This window comes from Gastrolobium bilobum, unplaced genomic scaffold (genome assembly GCF_033153095.1).
Source record: "Gastrolobium bilobum isolate Gb01-03AN ecotype WA unplaced genomic scaffold, APGP_CSIRO_Gbil_v1 utg8041, whole genome shotgun sequence".
In the NCBI taxonomy this organism is placed as follows: domain Eukaryota; kingdom Viridiplantae; phylum Streptophyta; class Magnoliopsida; order Fabales; family Fabaceae; genus Gastrolobium; species Gastrolobium bilobum.
The window spans coordinates 662,392-681,780 of NW_026897652.1; the positions used below are offsets into that span (position 1 = coordinate 662,392).

At 30.5% G+C, this 19,389-nt stretch overlaps 2 protein-coding genes across 2 annotated transcripts; both read left to right on the forward strand.

The window, feature by feature from the left end:
* The first annotated feature begins 4,662 nt into the window (after window positions 1-4,662).
* On the forward strand, window positions 4,663-7,782 carry LOC133309084 (uncharacterized). Its single transcript, XM_061509827.1, has 7 exons — window positions 4,663-4,763; window positions 5,200-5,435; window positions 5,801-5,861; window positions 6,474-6,598; window positions 6,866-6,928; window positions 7,023-7,147; window positions 7,354-7,782. The coding sequence occupies exons 1-7, from the start codon at window positions 4,664-4,666 to the stop codon at window positions 7,493-7,495; spliced, it is 852 nt and encodes a 283-aa protein (XP_061365811.1). The 5' UTR covers window position 4,663; the 3' UTR covers window positions 7,496-7,782.
* Window positions 7,783-8,135: 353 nt separating this feature from the next.
* On the forward strand, window positions 8,136-8,682 carry LOC133308982 (protein NOI4-like). The gene is made up of 3 exons (XM_061509711.1): window positions 8,136-8,194; window positions 8,324-8,515; window positions 8,616-8,682. Exons 1-3 carry the CDS (start codon window positions 8,186-8,188, stop codon window positions 8,640-8,642), a joined length of 228 nt encoding a protein of 75 aa, XP_061365695.1. The 5' UTR covers window positions 8,136-8,185; the 3' UTR covers window positions 8,643-8,682.
* The last annotated feature ends 10,707 nt before the right edge of the window (window positions 8,683-19,389 follow it).

Sequence of the window (19,389 nt, forward strand, 5' to 3'; positions counted from 1 at the left end):
TTGAAGCTTAGGAAGAGGGAAGTCCAAGAGCTAATTAGGGTTTGGAAAAAGAATAAAGATTTTACTCAATAAGCATGTTTATATTTACAATTTTTTTTTTACAAACTAACTACTAACTACATGCGTAGTACATACTCATTTGAATATGTACTTCCCGTAATTAGGTTTTTTTTTTTCAATTTTTGCTTCGAGAACAACAAAAAATGGATAGAAAGCTCGTGTGGTAATTCCGGACACAAAATGAGACACACTTTTCTTTCTTATTCACTTTCCACGAGTACCATTATCATCATCACCATTTCATCACCACCACCACCATTATCGGCAGACCTGTATTGGTGCAACTGTGTGCAAGTGCACATACAGACTTTTGAAAAAAAAAAAAAAAAGTATATTTTGGGCTCTCAACAAAAATTAAAGTGCCAAATTTAATCTTTTAGGAAAAAAAAAGTCGACTCGCGGTCCCTCTAAATTTCAAAATCGACCTGATTAGTTGAAATTGTGGTCCCTCTAAAATTGGAAGAAAACTTACATTAGTCTCTCAAAACAACTAACATGGGTTTACTTTGGAATTCAGAGGGATCACAGGTCGATTTTTTTCTAAGGAATTAAATTGGGTCGCATGATTTTTGTTGAGGACCCAAAAGATACTTTATTTTTGTAGTAAGTTCAAGTTTTTTTTTTCTTTCTATATATTCTTTTATTTTTTAATAAATATAAAAATTTCTTTTACAAAAATTTCAGGGTCACCGCCTCCAAATCCCCTCCCTAAATATACAGACATAAATAAAAAATTTACCGTCACCACGCTACCACCGCCACCACACCATTTGAAAAGGAAAGTGGTGATATGAAAAAAGAAATTATACTTAATAGGAATACTTTTTTATTATATTATTTGTTTTGTTATCAAACCCAATTCTTATTTTCAGAATAAAAATAGAATATATTATCAAAAAAAAAATTTAGAAACTGTTCCCATACATATAAATTAAAAAGAATTATTATTTATAAATAATATTAGGGAACAAAATGATTGTCATGTAAACCCTTAATATAACCTACCCTCTACTCAATATAAGTGATATTAGGGTTTGAAAAAAAAGGATATTTTAATAAATTTAAAATAAAAAATGAAAAATGGATCTTGTCATGTGAATTAATTATAAGTGATATAAATCTCTAGGTATCATTTTATCCTGAAATCAGATTCCATCGATCCCTATTTTATAGTATATACCCTCATAATCCGTGCCATTCTATTTCTTTCGTTTTGTACAATATCCTAAGACACCAAATTAATCCCGACTTTGATTTCCCATTTTGCCATCCCATCTATCCGATACAAAAAATCGAAATGAATACTCTTATGAGTTATTCAACGTAATAATATCTAGGGATGGTAAAAAAGAGCTAATCTGTAGGGTTAGCTTCTAATTCGCATAAAATAAATTGGATTGGGCCGGTAAAAATAAGCATTCAGCTTGAAAAAAACTAGTCAACTAGTTAAACGGGTTAGCTCATGAGTTATCCTTTTAATGAAGTATTAGACCTTTTGTAATATATTTGATTTGTTGTTCTAGTCTTGTAACTTGTTACTTTAACTATGAAAAAATGTTTGTCCTTTTAAATGACACAACTTATGTCATTTCACTCTCACAAGAAGTGAGACCCACACCTTTATATTTTTTTGTCCACTCTCTCCTCCTTTATCTATCTTTTTCTCTCATTTAAAATGACACAACTTTACATCCTTTAAAATGATACACAATTTTCCTCTTTTTTTTATGAATAAAAAGAAAATTTCCCTTTATAGTAGATATCTATATCAAATGAAAACAATTTCTTTAGCTTCCCTTACCATATGTGTTGGATTAGTATGACAAAAGTTATTTTTTTTCTCTATTTTTTTGAGCCAACCCGCGAGTTAAACCTAATCAGGCTCGAGTCAAGTTAGGTTGCGTTTTCTGGCTTGTTTTTTTTTTGAGTCAACCCTAACCGGACTCTTTTTTTCGGGTTGCAAACGAATTGGTCCGGGTCGAGTCGGGTTAACCTATTTTGCCAACCTTAATCATATCATCTATTAATAACTAAACTGTGATAATTGTATAACTTGTATTTTTATATTTTTTTCTCTTTTTCTTATCACTATTAATCCACCGTTTTAGGTTAAATTTTCTCCACATGGCATCAACATATTAATTAAGAGGAGAGCATCCACTCTCACAATTGTTGCTTTGATTTCTTATGGAAACAAAACCCAACCATGGCATGAACCACAATTGTTTAGTTAGAGGTGTCGAATACACTAATTTCGTTTGTGATTGGGTCTTTTTTTAATCTTAATTCCCAAAACCCTATAACTTAGTAGATTTGATGTGAGTTTATCCGCAGGCTAAAATTTTACCTTTATTAAAATTTCCATTTTTAATATGGGGAGGATCCACTTACCACCAAAAAAGTTTACAACTCTTACAACCAATTTAATCACCGTTGATTTCCGTCAATCTAACTGTTATAATTTATTGGAAATTAATCAATGTGACACAATAAATATTATTAATTTATAACCGTTAGATTGACGGAAATCAACGGTGATTAAATTGGTTGTAAGAGTTGTAAACTTTTTTGGTGGTAAGTGGATCTGTTCCCTATATATATATATATATATATATATATATATATATATATATATATATATATATATATATATATAAAGTAAAAATTTATTATTATAAAATAAATTATAAACATAATTTAAAAACAAAAAAATATAATTTACGATATAATTTCATAGAATATATATTTTAAAGATTTAATAAAAAATTTATATTAAGTATTATTTCGGGGATGAGATCCGTTTATAAATTTTTTTTGCATTACACTAAGTGTGACCGGTCGTATACTGCATGATTAAAGTATGACCGGTCGTACTTAGTGTAGTTTGTAAGAGTTTGTAAACAAACTTTTTTTTAAATATAACCTGCCACATTGTTTTGAATTATTTTACGTGAAAAATATTTTCTTTTCTAATTATAATTATAGTTTATTCATTCTTATATGATATTTGGAATAAAATTAACCATCAAGTTAAAATATATATAAATCAAATTCTTAAAAATAAATTTATATCAAAATTTAAATAATATAAAAGAGATAAACTTGTATTAAAATATAGATTTGTTATCCAAATTAAAATCTAATAGTGTGGAATGTTAAAACAAACACTAGTTGTCTAATAATTAATAATTAATATAGTGCGTTAGGGATGTCAAAACGGGTCCACATGACACGACATGAATTTGACATGACACAAATATACGCAATATGAACACGACACGAATTTTTTGTGGTTGACACCATACGAGTACACAAATAACACACAAATCATAGATCAAAATGGTAATTGACCAAAAAAATTAGAAACAAGGTCAAAATGGTAATTGACACGGTTTTTTTGCTGTTTATTTTTTCCATCACGTTCACGAGAAGAATTTTTTTTCGGATTGATCCGAATATGAATTTTCATATCATGTCACATGTCAACCCGCATATTATAACCTGTTTTGGCAGCCTTGGTGATAAAGTCATATTGGAATGAATCTTCATATAATTTTAAAATTATCATGGTGTCACATATGAATCTCAACTATTTCACAATTTTATTTACAATTTATAAAAAGAAGAAGAAATATTCAACGTAATTGCTCACTGTTGATGGTTGGTATTCATATTATTTGATCGTGTTAAAATTAAACTTGATAGAATCCATTTATAGATTCTTTTAAATATTTCCTTTTTATAACAAAATAAAAATAATCAGCTCTAAGACATTTGGCTTAAGGCCAAGTAGGTAATTTACCATATGAATTTTTATAATTTAATTAAGGAATTAATGTTTCTCTTGTAATAAGAGGTAAAATTTTCTTCTACAATATCAAAACGATGTTGTTTTGAGATAAGAAAAAAAGGCAAAATATTTTGATAAAATACATTATACAAAAAAAAGTAAATTTATTAAACAGAAAAATATTTATGCAATTACTGCAGATAAGTTATCTGCATTTACTCCCAAAACGACGTCGTTTTGGGATTGAAATATTAAAAAATTATAATTATAAAGACTATAATAATCCTAAAATAAATTAAAATTACAAAAACATCATAATTTTTTTTCCAAAATGACGTCGTATTGAACTTACTATAAATAAGTATCTGCATTAACGGCAGAAAAAACGAACCCTTCATTAAAATATCCTGCATTTTTTTTTTCCAAATCATAAAATGATGTCATTTTGAATTGCTCGAAATAACTCTACTGAGAAATATTTTTTCCTTTAATTAAATTTTAATCTAGTTGATGTAATTAAAAAAATTCAATTAAATTTTCATGGTTTTAATTTTTTAAAGAAGAAATATTTGTCATTTTAAATAAAAGAATCGTATTTTGATATATATATTTTTACATTACACTTTCTTTCTTTTTTTCCCTTAATTTTATGAACAAAAAATAATGTAAAAAGTCAAAAATAATAAAATACGAACAAAATTGTGTGAATTAATATGAATAAAAGCTATACCTTAAAAAAAAAATAGTGGAGGAAATCCCATTTCGAAATAGTAAAAGCTCTTATACTCTCGCTCTCTCTCACATTCGCGCTATATGGCTACGCTTTCGCTCACTCTCAAAGGCTTGTGTTGTTGGAGAACCGTGGAATATGCTCCCACCAGAGATTCCTCTACCTTCACTAATCTCAGTCACAGTTAGTCTAACCTTTCTTTAATCGCTTTTACATTTATTTATTGGATTTCTCTTTCTTCCATTGTTTCATTGATGTATTTCCACTTACCCAAATAGTAAATAGAATAGATGAAGAGAAAGCCGAAACAATTTGTGTCAGATGATTGAAAACTTGAAGAATTCATTAATTCCTGATAAATTCAGTTGCAATTGCATAAATGAACCATACAGTCTGAGAGCTTCATTACTTCCTCCCAAGGTTGTTGATGGTGGTTGCTGCTGAGGCTTCTCCTTCTAACCTATGCGGATTCACTGCTACATTATAATTTCATTGCTCTCTGCAATGCACACAAGCTCTTACACCCCAAAACATCCCATGTAGATTTTATTGAAATTTTTTATCTGTAAGAGTTCCAGCAGCTTCATTGAACCTACAAACTATATTGTATTTTTCATAGGGAGTAGATATAGAACATGTTCCTTTGCCAAGAAGTCGTTGAAGAAATCCAAAAGAGATGGACCAGAGGCATTGGGAGATCTCTCAGAGGACAGAATTTTTCAAAATGACAAATTGGACACTTCTCTTAATCCAGCAGCCCAGAATTCTAACCCTGTACCTTCCAGGAGTGCTGTGCTTCAGGCTTGCATAATAACTTCTGGTCTCATAGCTGCTTTGGGAATAGTGATTCGGCAGGTGCTCTTCCTTTTATGCATTGCTAGTTCAGTTTCCCCCCTTGCCGCATTTTTTCAACTTTATTGCTATTTTAATGATATAAACATGAATGCGCATGAAACTCGTATATATTTCATTTGACCATTATAGAAAGTATTTCAGTATGATCTGTTCTTCCTTACACCACATTATTCAGGGGAAGTTAAAATGAGATTGAAGTTCTATTCTTCAGAACCAAGTTCTTAATTTCAAAGTTTTCATTTTCTTCTTGAAAGGAGAATTCTCAAATTTATCAAAATTTGATTGAAGATTGTTTGCCATGGAAATTTGCATAACAAAGGATATAATGTTCATTTTGTACTTCATATAGTTTTTGCTACTTGCAGATATCTCATGTTGCTTCAACGGAAGGATTGCCAGTCTTGGACTGCTCTACAGAAGTATCATGTATTACACTCATTTACTTCTTATTTTTAGTTTGTGGTTCAAACTTCTAATGATTCTCTTTGATTGGAAGGGATACATGTATTCATATAAAGATATTGTATATCCAAGAACTATTTTTGAACTCCTAATTGCATAAAATAGCTGTTCTCCTCAGACATGTGCTGCTACCATAAACCAGTACTGATGTTTGTGAAATACTGCAATGCATGTGGCAATGTTGGATTTTCAAGTGGTATCTGCGGTGAAAATTATTGAACCTAGGGATTGACAATTTCTGTATTTTTTAACCGTAAGGCATGAAATTACAACCTTGACCGTGTTTTTAATATGGAGCAACTAGCAAGGCTACACATGCAGGGATCTATTTATTCTGGCATTATCATGAAAACTGACATGATGTCCAAATTATCTCATATTTTTCAAGTGGAACTTAAAGGCTAACATGACATGACTTCTAATGGATCTAATCATGAATAGGAAAACTTATGTGAAATTTTTTGTCAAGTGTCTGTAGCAATTATAAATGTGCTTGTTTCTTGGTATAAACACTTTGCAACTGTGTTGACATTTTTTTATCATAATCTGTTAAAAAAAATTTTCCTTTGTTCGCAGTTGGTTTTGAAATTTGGCATCTTGAGTTGATTACAGGACTTGTAGTATTAATATCATCATGTCGCTATTTGCTTTTGAAGACATGGACAGATTTTGCTGACTCTAGCGAAGCCGCTAATCAGCAGGTAACTGAATCAAGCCATGGATCTGGAAATATCCTGTAAGATTTTATGAGCTTGGTGTTGTTATCAACGGATTGGCATTTAATACTTGAATATTCTATAGTAAATGATAGTAAGTTGAGTAGGAAGTTTGGGCATCTGACTAGAAATCATTCCTAGCTGAGATGACTTCTCTTGCTAGTCTGTTGCTTTTGTCATTTTTGTGTTTCTGTCTGTATCAGTACTCGGATGCTTTGCTGAACTCTGGAAATATTTTGCTTTCCCAATCAGGTCCTTAGCTCACTCCAGCCTTTGGATTATATTGTCGTCGCATTTTTGCCTGGGATTAGTGAGGTTAAAAACGAGCTACTCTTCTTGGCTTATTTCATCTTTCTTGTCTATTTTTCATTATTTGACTGATATGACATGTTAACATCTTAAATTCCAGGAACTACTTTTCCGTGGTGCAATTCTGCCACTTTTGGGAATGAACTGGGAGAGTATTGGGGTGGCTGCCTTGATCTTTGGTGTTTTGCACCTTGGCAATGGTCGAAAGTATTCCTTTGCCATCTGGTGCATATCTTTCTAATTTCTGCCCTCCCGGCCCTCTTTTCTCTCTTTCTCCCCACTTGGTTAAAACTTAAAACTGTATAGCTAATTGTTAACCTTCTACTGTATCCTGTCTGTAGCCTGTTGTAGGTCACATCTACTTTCCATTATTGTGTTGTTAGTCCTAATTAAATTACAACTTAAGAATAAGATTGTTGTTTGTGTTTCAGGGCAACCTTCGTTGGTCTTGCTTATGGATATGCTACAATTTTATCCTCTAGCGTTGCAGTTCCCATGGCTTCTCATGCAGTGAATAACTTGATTGGAGGGCTTTTATGGCGCTACACATCAAATACATCAAAGCAGAAATGAATTGAGTAATTGCCATCTTTACAGATATAGTCAATCCCCTCCCTCCGAAACAAAAAAAATCTTGATTGATGGCCAAATGCCTGGTGTTATGTTATGTGCATAAGAATTTAAGATACAGAGACCAGTCCAAAGAGGATTGTTTGCAAATGTAGCAACTATTGGCAGCACTGCTCTCTCTTCCATTTTTTAAGGAAAAATTAAAGTTTGTATATTAGTTATATGGAAAACTATGTCATGTAATTATTTACTATAAATAGTTAACTGCAATTTGCAATGGAAATGGGGTCACTTGGCTTGGTTGTTAAATGTTAACAATTCGGATTTATGTGTCTCCCATTTTTGGAATATGGCTTCATTCTCTTGGGACTCGACCTTCGTTTTTGTTACACTTTGGAATATTTCCCTAAAAATAAAACGGAAAACAAACAGAAAACCAAATCACCCGCGTTTTGGACGAGTGGGCCACGCAGGAAGGTAAGACCAAACAACTAGCTTGCGTTGCGCTTCGTTTCCTATTCCTCATCCCTTTATAAAATGCTGCTTTCCAACCTCTCTTTTTTTAATCCATTCTATTCGTTGCAATCTCTTCTCCTCCTTTTTTTTATCTCTCTCTCTCTCTTCTTCTTTGTTGTCTATTCCTTTTCCCCAGAAATTTGGGTAACCACCCAATATCACAAAGCTTCAATCTTTATGGCTTCGGTAAGATCCTCCTATCATTTCATGCAATGTCGTTTTATGATTTGCAAAAGGGTAGTTTGATCATAAATTTTATTTCATTTTTGTGAACAATTAATCAATGTTTTGAAGCACCCGTATATGCATGTGCAGTATGAACAACAAGGAGGAAAGCCTCTACCCAAGTTTGGGGAATGGGATGTGAATGACCCTGCCTCAGCTGAAGGATTCACTGTTATATTCAACAAGGCCAGAGATGAGAAGAAAACTGGTGGAGGAGGATCTGGGCGCATTACATCACAGCGAAGATATGGTTCACGCAAGGATGATGATAAATCCTCCAAGGTAAATATTAATTGGTGATGTTAATATATTTTCATTTTGCAACAACAATAATGATAAAGCTGAACAGCTAATAATATATATCCATATATTTTGGGTGCAGAGAAAGTGGTTTTGCTTCAAACCTTAGACAAGTTTAAGGATGGTGTGCTTCTGCTGCTTGGGACGTATATGATGATTCTCTTCAATTTCTTCCGAGGCCACATCTGTCGCCAGACCAAGGATTCTAGATAAAAAGAAAAGAAAATAGTTGCAGCCTGCTCGAATCATCGTTGTAGCTTCTAGTTGTTTACTTGTTTTTCCCTTTGCCACCTAATACATTTCATGGATATAGCTACTTGTACGCACCAGCCAAGAGTAATATATAAATAGGTGAAACAATAACTACCTTTTGCAATTACAGAAAGAGAAGATATGTTGGTTATTTTTACTTCCATGATGTTGATGTGCTCAACTAGCAGTTTTTTTGTCTATCATCTTTTAGCTTATGCTATCTTTATAGAGGCATCTTTTATTTGAATATGACGATTACGACTGGGATTGTTCTTGTTGAATGAGGACAAAAATATGATTCTTTATACCAGCAGCAGCATATTGCTGACCACGTTCGGTTGAAATTGAAACTGAGATGATATGGATTGAATCATTGAACACATATTTTATATATATTTAATAATACTATACTATTATCAAATGACTTTGATATAGAGCAATGCTTTTAAATGCCGCAATACATGGACTCCAAATTAGAGGTGAAAGTGAAACACGTTGCTTATTTCTTACTTGTTTCATATTCAGCTATTGGTAATGAAAATAGTTCTTAAAGCTACGAGGAAGGTTAGGGGTAAGGGGCCTTTTTACTGCTTTGTGAAGATAACTTACAGAAGCAGAGAAGGGGGAAATAGGAATATAGACATTTTCATTTCTCAAATGGTTCTTTTGTTTTTTACATTTTGCTCATGACTAATCAATTTGACATGGCAGCTTCAGGATGAAAAGATCATAAATACATGGGAGGATCCAGTCAAAATTATTTGCTCGGTGCAGCGTATTTTGTGGTTTGGCATTTTTCTCTCTTTGAGGTTATGATTTGATATCATATCTTCTCATATGAACTTTTGAACATTAGTTTGAAGTATTGTACTATAATAACTTGAATCAAACAAAACCACGAATACTGAAAATTATAAAGTCTCTAATTCTATTCAATCTTCTTTTCATTTTACCTCAAATCTTACATATTGACACTGAGTAACAAACAATGCAGTAAAAAGGGGGGATGCATGAGTCAATGCTCCAGTGGCCATAAATGATGCTCATGAATGGCAATTGATGCTCTTGAATAGGATACAGGGGTAAGGAGTCTCTTGAGATATGGGACATCCACAATGAATTATTCATCATGTACCCTTGGAATTCCTTTTTATAAGGAATATACCTCCACGTTATGTTACAAGTACTGAGAAACCCTATAAAATACCTCCAATTTTGTCGAATTACAACGAGTATCATATAAAAGGTCCTCGTATCAAGTTTTGTTTAGTCTTTTGTACCATAAGAAGTTTATGAAATTAGTTATTCCTTTTACACTTTCCTCCTTAATTTTGCATAAATTTGGCCTCCTGTTCATACTGCGCATCAAAGCAACAAACTAGGGCTTTGTTTGGGAGTTGATTTTAGGAGGGGAAGGGAAGGGAAGGGAGGGTTTTAGAAAGCCCTTCCCTTGTTTGTGAGTTTAAAAAAGGAGGGGAAGAGTTTGAAGATTTTTACTAAACCCTCCAAAACCTTCCTTCTTCTTAAAATTAAAGTTCTCCCAATTTGGAGGATTTGAGGAGAAAATGTTAAAAATTATTTTTTACCCTTAGCATTAAAATGTTAAAATTACATAATTGTGAATCATTTTTAAATGCGATATTATTAGAAAAGTCTCAAATACTGACAAAATTTATTGACGAAAAATATTTCATAAAAAATAGTGATGAAATTTTTGATGAAAATCATATACGTCAAAAAAATTTCGTCAAAACTAAAGACAAAATTAGAGACGGAACCAGATTTTGCCACAATCACTAACATAAATTTTGTACGGAAAAAAAAATTCAGTCAAAATTATTGATAGAATCTAAATTCTGTGGAAACTTTTAACGAAAATATTTTCATCCAAAATTTTGATGAAACACATTTCCATCGAAAAGTTTCGACGTAAAACAATTACGTCAAAATTTTTTATGGAAAATATTTCCATCGAAATTTTGCAAAAAATATTTCCATCAAAATTTGTGACAAAAGTTATTTCTGTAAACAAATTTGACGAAATTTTTTTTTTGTTAAAATTCTTTACGCAATCTAAATTTTGCCAAAATATATCACAAAAAAATATATTCATCGAAATTTTTGACGAAAAATATTTTCATCAAAATTTTTAACGAAACACATTTCTATCGAAAATTGTTGACGAAAAAAAATGTCATCAAAATTCTTAACAGAATTTAAATTTCACCGAAACTTTTCGACGGAAATATTTTCGTTAAAATTTTTGGCAAAAAAAATTTCTGTCAAAATTTTTAACGAAATACATTTCCCTCGAAAATTTTCGACGAAAAACATTTCCGTCAAGTTTTTATATAAAAAATATTTCCATCAAAATTTTCAACGGAACGCATTTTTGTCAAAAGTTTCGACAGAAAATATTTTCGTAAAAAATTTTGACGGAAAATATTTTGATGAAAAAATATTGTGTCAAAATTCTTTACAAAATCTAAATTTCGTTGAAAGTTTGAATGAAACATTTCCCTCAAAATTTCTAATAAAACAATTTCTGTCAAAATTTTCATCAGAACACATTTCCATCGAAATTTTGAACCAAAAATGTTCCGTCAAAATGTTTGAAAGAATTCTTTTATGTTTAAAACATCTGATGGAGGAAATCATTTTCATCAAAACTTTTGATTATTTTTGTAAAAATTTTCATCAGTTGAAAAATTCCGTCGCTTTTCGACGAAAAGTATTCTAACGATTCATCGTTTGCAACGTAGAAATTTCATCGAAAATATATTCTTTTTTGGTGTTGTGAAAAGTACATAAATAATTTTTTTAGAAATTTTAAATTTAATTTAATTTAATTTAATTTGTAAAGTATAATAATTATATTAATTCTAAAAAAAGGGTAAAATGATAAAAATATCTCATTGACCATCCATTATTCTCCCATCCCTTTTTTTTGACTACCAAACAAGGGAAGGAGATACCATCCAATTTCCTCCCATTCCTTCCCCTTTGTTTGGGAGTTTGGAGGGAAAGAAAAGGAAAGGGATCCAAGGGGGAGGGAGGGGAAGGAAGGGAATTGAAGGGCATTCCCTTCACTTGTTTAGGAGTTAAAAAAGTGGTAAAGGAGAAAAATTGAGGATTAATGAGATATTTTTACTATTTTATCCTTTTTTAAAATAAATATAATTATTATAATTTGCAAATTAAATTAAATTTAAAATTTCTAACAAAATTATGTATCTACTTTTGACAACACCAAAAAAGATCACATTTTCGATGAAATTTCTACGTTGCAAACGATGAAAATTCATCACAAAACTATTCAAAATAATTTTTTTCGTCGGAATACTTTTCGTCGAAAAGAGACGGAATTTTTCAGCCGATAAAATTTTTTACAAAAGTAAATTTTCTATCAAAATTTTCGACGAAATTTAGTTTTCATCAAATGTTTTAAACGGAAAAAGAATTCTGTCAAAAAATTTGACGGAACATTTTTCATTCAAAATTTCGATGGAAATGTGTTCTGACGAAAATTTCGACAGAAATTGTTTTGTTAGAAATTTTGAAGGAAAATGTTTCATTCAAAACTTTCGACGAAATTTAGATTCTGTAAAGAATTTTGACAGAATATTTTTTCCGTCAAAGTTTTTGTCGAAATATTTTCCGTCAAAAATTTTTAAGGAAATATTTTCTGTCGAAATTTTTGGACAGAAATGCGTTCCGTTGAAAATTTTGATGGCAATATTTTTTATCAAAAAACTTGACAGAAATATTTTCCGTCGAAAATTTTCGATGGAAATGTGTTTCCCTAAAAATTTCAACAGAAAATTTTTTTCCCAAAAAATTTAACGAAAATATTTCCGTCGAAAACTATCGGCGAATTTAAATTATGTTATGAATTTTTTTTTCGTCAAAAATTTCGATGAATATGTTTTTTGTGAAATATTTTGGCAAAATTTAGATTCCGTAAAGAATTTTGACAAAAATATATTTTTTACATAAATATTTTTAGTCACAAATTTTGATGGAAATATTTTTCGTCAAAATTTGGAAGAAAATATATTCCATAAAAAATTTGACGTAATTGTTTTACATCGAAACTTTTCGATGGAAATGTGTTTCGTTAAAATTTTGGACGGAAATATTTTCGTTAAAAGTTTCAACGAAATTTAGATTCTATCAATAATTTTGAATGAATTTTTTTTCCGTACAAAATTTATGTTAATGATTATGGCAAAATCTGGTTTCGTTTCTAATTCTATGTTTAGTTTTGATGGAAATTTTTTGACGTATATGATTTTCATCAAAAATTTCATCATTATTTTTACGAAATATTTTTCGACATTAAATTTTGTCAGTATTTGATAGGGTTGGCAAAGCGGGCCAACCCGACCCCACCTTTGTTTAACTCGAAAAAAACGAGTCGGGTTAGGATTGACTCGAAAAATAAACGAGCCAGAAAACTCAACCCAACCCGACCCTAGTCGGGTTAGGGTTGACTCGCGGGTTGACTCAAAAAAATGGAAAAAAATAAATAAATTCCATTGATGCTATAACTTTTAAATTTTTTTTTCTAAATTATTAATTCATTCAATACAAAGACATTATACAGATAAACCATAAAAAATTCCTTTTGCATTTGGACTTGGACTTATTGGCAGCTGACACCACATTCACACTGTCACACATACTATAAAAAAGGTCCTTAATGCATGGTTTTGGACTTATTGGCAGCTGCAGGGTATTTTCGTTTGGGTCTTTGGAATTGAGATTTTAGGTTTTAGCTTTCCACTTTACCTTCATTAATTTTTATACTTTTATATTAAAAAAAAAGCCATAACCCGCGAGCCAACTCGTTTGACTCGTGGGTTGGCTCGGTTTTTTTCGAGCTAAAACGAGTCGGGCTGACTCGAGTTACTAACTCATTTATCCTAACCCAACCCGGCTCATTTTAGCCGGGTTACGAGCCAACCCGATGGGTTGGCTCATTTTTGCCAAGCCTAGTATTTGAGACTTTTCTAATAATATCGCCTTTAAAAATGATTCACAATTATGTATGTTTTAACATTTTAATGTTAAGGGTAGATAAGTAATTTTTAATATTTTTCCCCTCAAACCCTCAAAATTGGGGGAACTTTAATTTTAAGAAGAATGAGGGTTTTGGAGGGTTTAGTAAAAATCCCTAAATTTTTTCCCTCTTTTTTTTTAAACTCACAAACAAGGGAAGGGCTTACTAAAATCATCCCTTCCGTTTCCTTCCCCTCCTAAAATCAACTCCCAAACAAAGCCTTAAAAGTGTTTGATAGGAGGAATTTTTTGAGATTCCCAGAAAAGTGATAGTGATAATTCTATTTATCCATATTTGGTACAAGATTTTTGAAAATTTTACTGAGAATCTAATTTTCCAGGGATTTTGTTTTGTGTATAATTTTATTTCAACATGTCAACCCCGTGTGTTGGGGAATTTTACACTTTTTTGGAACAAAATTTCGATAATATTTTAGTCTAGCAAATAATTTTTTGGTAACATTTTCGGAAAAGTAACTTTCTCACCATATTTATGGAAATCATGATTCTTTGGACATCAAAAAAAAAAAAAAATTCTATTCAATATGACTTATATTATATTAGGCCTTTGCCAGAGAATTATGTATGTGTATGAGTTTGCAATGGACCACATTGCTTGTGTTAAGTTTGCCCCTCAAATGCCTGTTCGATACACAAAGCATATAATTGAAGTCATTAATTTATATGTTATGTGGGTTCTTTACTTTTTCCTTTTTTAATAATAGTTCTTTATTTATTTTCATCTGAGTTGAAGTTTAATCAAATAGAAGTAAATAAGTATTTCAGTAAACTGCATTTTCTCGCTGTTGATTTATTCATTCAATTCCATTAATTTTCCCTCTCATTAATCAAATTAAACATATTTCTCTCTCTTTTCAAGAAAAAAGTTAAGGAGATTCTTTCTAGTTTTCAACAAAAAAGTTTAAGAGAGACGAGAGATACTGTTCCGTCTTAAATTTGACAAAAACTAATATTCACACATAATTTATCAACAAAGCACCACTCGTAGGTTTTCATGAGCCTACCATTTAGATTAGATTTGAATTATTACATATAGTTAAATATACATGTTCAGATTTTTTAAAAAATAACCTGTTTAAAAAATAGGTCATATGTTTCTTTTATATGTGGGGCCTATAAAGTTACAGGCCGTTCTATATAATGTTATTTATTTCAAAGAAAATAAATAAAATTATTATTTCAATGATTTTGAATAATGCAATAATATTATTTTAGTTATTTTTTAACTGTTGAATGTTTAGTAGACTTAAGCATGCAAACAGGCTTAGGTCTGTAGGTCAAGACTTTTAAATTCTAATAAAGATCATGTCAGACTTATAATATATGCTTACACAACGCTAAGAGATCAGATTAGGCCTAAAATATTTTAAATAAATCTAAACTATTTAAATCAAACCCTAACCTAAATTAGTGTATTTACACCCCTAACCACTCGAAACATATATCTGCTAACTATATAACTTTATGTAATGTCTGCCTGTGTAAGGCTTGGTTGTTTCGGATTCCTCATCAATGCAAACGGCGCTTGAAAAAAAGAAAGAATAAATTGCAGTGGAAAGTGTGAGTGTTCAATTTGCATTTTTTTTGTTTGTTGGAAACATCAATTTGCATTTTTCAAAATCTGCAACGAAAACACCATTAATAAATTAATTTTTTAGAAAAATATAAACCCGAAAACAATTTTCATGGAAAAGATAGTTTTATTATATATATTTTTTGTTTGAAAATGAGTTTATTATATTTTTAAGAACATAAGAATATACACTTTACAAAACCTACTTTTTTACTATTATAAATTAATTTTGTTTGCTAAAAAATACATATATCTTTATAACGGTGATAGCTTTTATTACAAAATTAGTGTTATTTAAATGACAAGCATTACAAATCCAACTTTAAGAATGTGGCCACGAATGCTTTGCTGTCTGTGACGTTTTGCGGCAAAAGGGAAAAGTTCGTGTCACGAGCTTCACCGGAATTTTGTGATCGAAGCTATTAATAACAATTTATTGTGAGCGCTAGAAGTGGATTTGCAGCTCATGATACCATGTTAAATTTAAAAAACAGAACAGAGACGCACAAAATTGACTATGAGAGAAAAAAAGAATAACTGAATGAATTGACCTGGTTCTGGATTCTGGACACTTGATAGTTCTATAGAGCATGACTGGTTATTTTCTCCCAATTTTAAAATAAAATTATCACTTTATTCTCCTTCTCAAATTATTATAAATATATTTCTCTTTTCAAGTTATATATTTTTATCTTTATTTGATCAACGACATTTACTCGAGTAAAAGACTTCTCTACTTAAACAAATCACTTACTCAAATAAGTAACCTCATTAATTTGCTATTTGTTAGAAGAACTTGAAATAAGATGTTGATATTGGTGACCCGTAGAGGTGTAAATGAGTTGGACTAGACTAGGTTTATGTTTAAATAGATCAGGTCTGTATAAAATATTTTAGGCCTAACCTAGTCTGTTAGTCTTGTGAAGACCCAAATTATAAGTTTGGTATGATTTATATTTAAAAAATAAAAATATTGATCTAGACTTGTTAGTTTGTTTAAGCATATTAAGCATTCAATAATAAAAAAATAATTAAAATAATATTACTTTAATATTTAAAATCATTAAAATATTTATTTTATTTAAACTAAATAATATTATATAGGCTAACTTATAGACTTATAGGTCCGCAAGAAAAAGGAAGCCTATAGTCTGCTTTTCTAAATAGATTTTTTAAAAAGTCTGAATCTGTCATATTTGACTACATGTAATAAATCGAGCCTAGCCTAATGTAGGCTGAGTCGTGAGCTCCTGTTAGGTTGTGTGGCTCGTTTACACCCTTATTGGTGGGGGACTATTTTCAATTGCTTTGGACCCACAAACCCCAATATCAATACCAATTAGTGTTATTTGTAAAAAGAACTTGAGTAAGGAACTAAAAATGGTGGGTTGATATGTTGAAATTGAATGAAAAGCGTGTTGAGACGTTTTAGACACATAAAGAGACATAATATTTGTTTGCATCCTCTCTTTTTTAATCTAGAAGCTATTTATAAGCAGAAGTTGGACTAAACAGATTTTCAGAAAAACTCTTATAATGAAAAACTCTTTTTTTTTGTAACGAAGAAAAAACTTAAAAGTCAAAAACTCTTAGAAAGAGTTTTTTTAGCTCTTATCAAATTTTCTTGAATTGTGTGTTTTTTTTAAAATGAAGAGCAATAAAAGGGGCAAGATTCTTTGACATCAATGTCAAATTTAAAGTTTGACGCCTCACCTGAGAGCCATTAGATCAAAAAAGGTTAACGATTCTTATTTGTATGTGACACCGTTGATCTTTTTTTTATCTAACAACTCTCAGATGAGGTGTCAAACTTTAAATTTGACACCAATGTCAAATGATCCTACCCCTATAAAAATATAGAGAGAGAATTTTCTTGAAATATATATTTTTAACCTAAAATGTGTATGTATCACCAAATAGCTTTTAACTTTAACTTAAAAATAGCTTCTAATTTAAAAAAGAGATAATCCAAACAAGCCAAATTACATATGAACATTAGAATGTACCGAAAGGGTTGAGTCAAGAAGGACTTTGAAAATTGGTGAAAAACATCAAGACTGTTTGGGACCTTGAAATGGGATGAGAACAAACACACATCCCAAATTCATTTGTACATATATCAAAAATTAGAATTTGATTTGAATAAAAAAAATTGTGGATCCAAATTTATTTTACTCACTTGTTTGATTTACTGAATAAATTTTTTATTTATTTGAGTAAATGTCAATTAAATCTGAGTCAAACAAGAATAGATTGATATATATATATAATTTGTGAAAAGGGTAAAATGATAAAAAAAAAATATTAAAACAGAGACATATTGATCAATTAACCTTAAATACATAATCTCTAAATACAAATACAGAGAGTAATTACATTTAAAAATTAACAAGTACTTACATTTTTTTTTGTGAGTAGGGGGCATAGGTCCAGAACAAGAAAAAAACTACACTAATAAACTATGAAACTAACAGAGCCACTAAAATCCGAAGCCAGCAGAACCTCCATCTCCTTGTGTTAGTGCAAGAGGGATTGCAGACCAGCTTTGATTTTAAAGGTAATCTTAGCCAACCAATCAGCACATAAATTGCACTCTCAAACCAACAAAGTTCGATATAATTAGTAGATAATTGAGTCCTTTGAGCATACTAATAGAAGTTTGATCCCTGACTGAATGTATGAAAAAAAATTTATTAAGAGAAATTTATTCACTTCATATGGTTTTTCACCTCAAAAAAGAAATTAATTTTCGACTATCTGTTGGAAGATATCTTGAACAAAAAAAAAAAATTGCACTTTCTAACGATGAACGCAAGTCTGATGCCCCAAACTCTTTGCAACCCCTCTCTAATAGGACCGGTAATATGAGTGTCTCTAGCAAGTATGAATAGCCCCAACCAATTGCCTTTATCATTCCTAAGGAGTCCCCAACAACCAGCTTCCTTGGTCTGAATTTGAATGGCTCCATCAAAGTGTGAGTGGCAGTGATATATCCACATTAATTGAGAATGAAAATTTTCAAAAAATAAAATAAAATTGAATGCACTAAATTAACCGGTATGACAAATACGAGCCACCCGGCCGACATCTGAATAACTTAACCCACCTACAGTTAACATATATATATTTTTATTATTTATAAAGGTGATATATATTTTTGGGCTTTACATCTCTTTCTTTCACGGTAGAACTCATGACTTTGCAGCAGAGACAACCAAAAGTGAGATCCACACTTTTTTAAAATAGAAAAAAAAATAAAAACAAGGCACAATTTATAAGCACTCAGCGGCAGAAGAAGTCTATTCTTCTTTCAAAGGAGAAGTGATTTTCTCTATATTTTTATGCACAAATTACATCATTAACATTTTTTTAAAATTGGGGCAGAAGCCAAGAACATACCAGAAGGGCATATAATATTGTCACTCTCGCCTAAACTAACTTTGATTTAGTTTCTCTAAAATGTAATTTTTTTTCTTTTTCTAATCAAATGGTTTATTATTATTCACAACTTCATTTAAACTTTTTATTATCCATTTAATGATTTAAATAATATAATATCTTTACTGTTTATAAACTACAAACTTTTTTTTTTCAGATCTATCTTTTCCTTTTACCTGACACAGTTCCTTCAAATATATATGATTTTATGCTATACTTTTTTTGTAAAGAACCTTGGGATACACCACCCCAAAAGCTAGCTCAAGGGGTGTGAGTGCCCAAGGCCTTATAAAGGCCATATTAGTTGCCCATCCAATCAATGTGGGACTATATATCTCAGCACTTTTATACATGTTTTAATATTTTATGAAAATCATATCAAAAGAAAATTTTAAATGAATTTTCATCAACACGTGAAATTCTAGGTTTAATAAATTGATTATTAATATCCTTAATGCATAAAATCTTTGGTATTATTTTTTTAAAAAAAACTTGAATCATAAGTTTATTT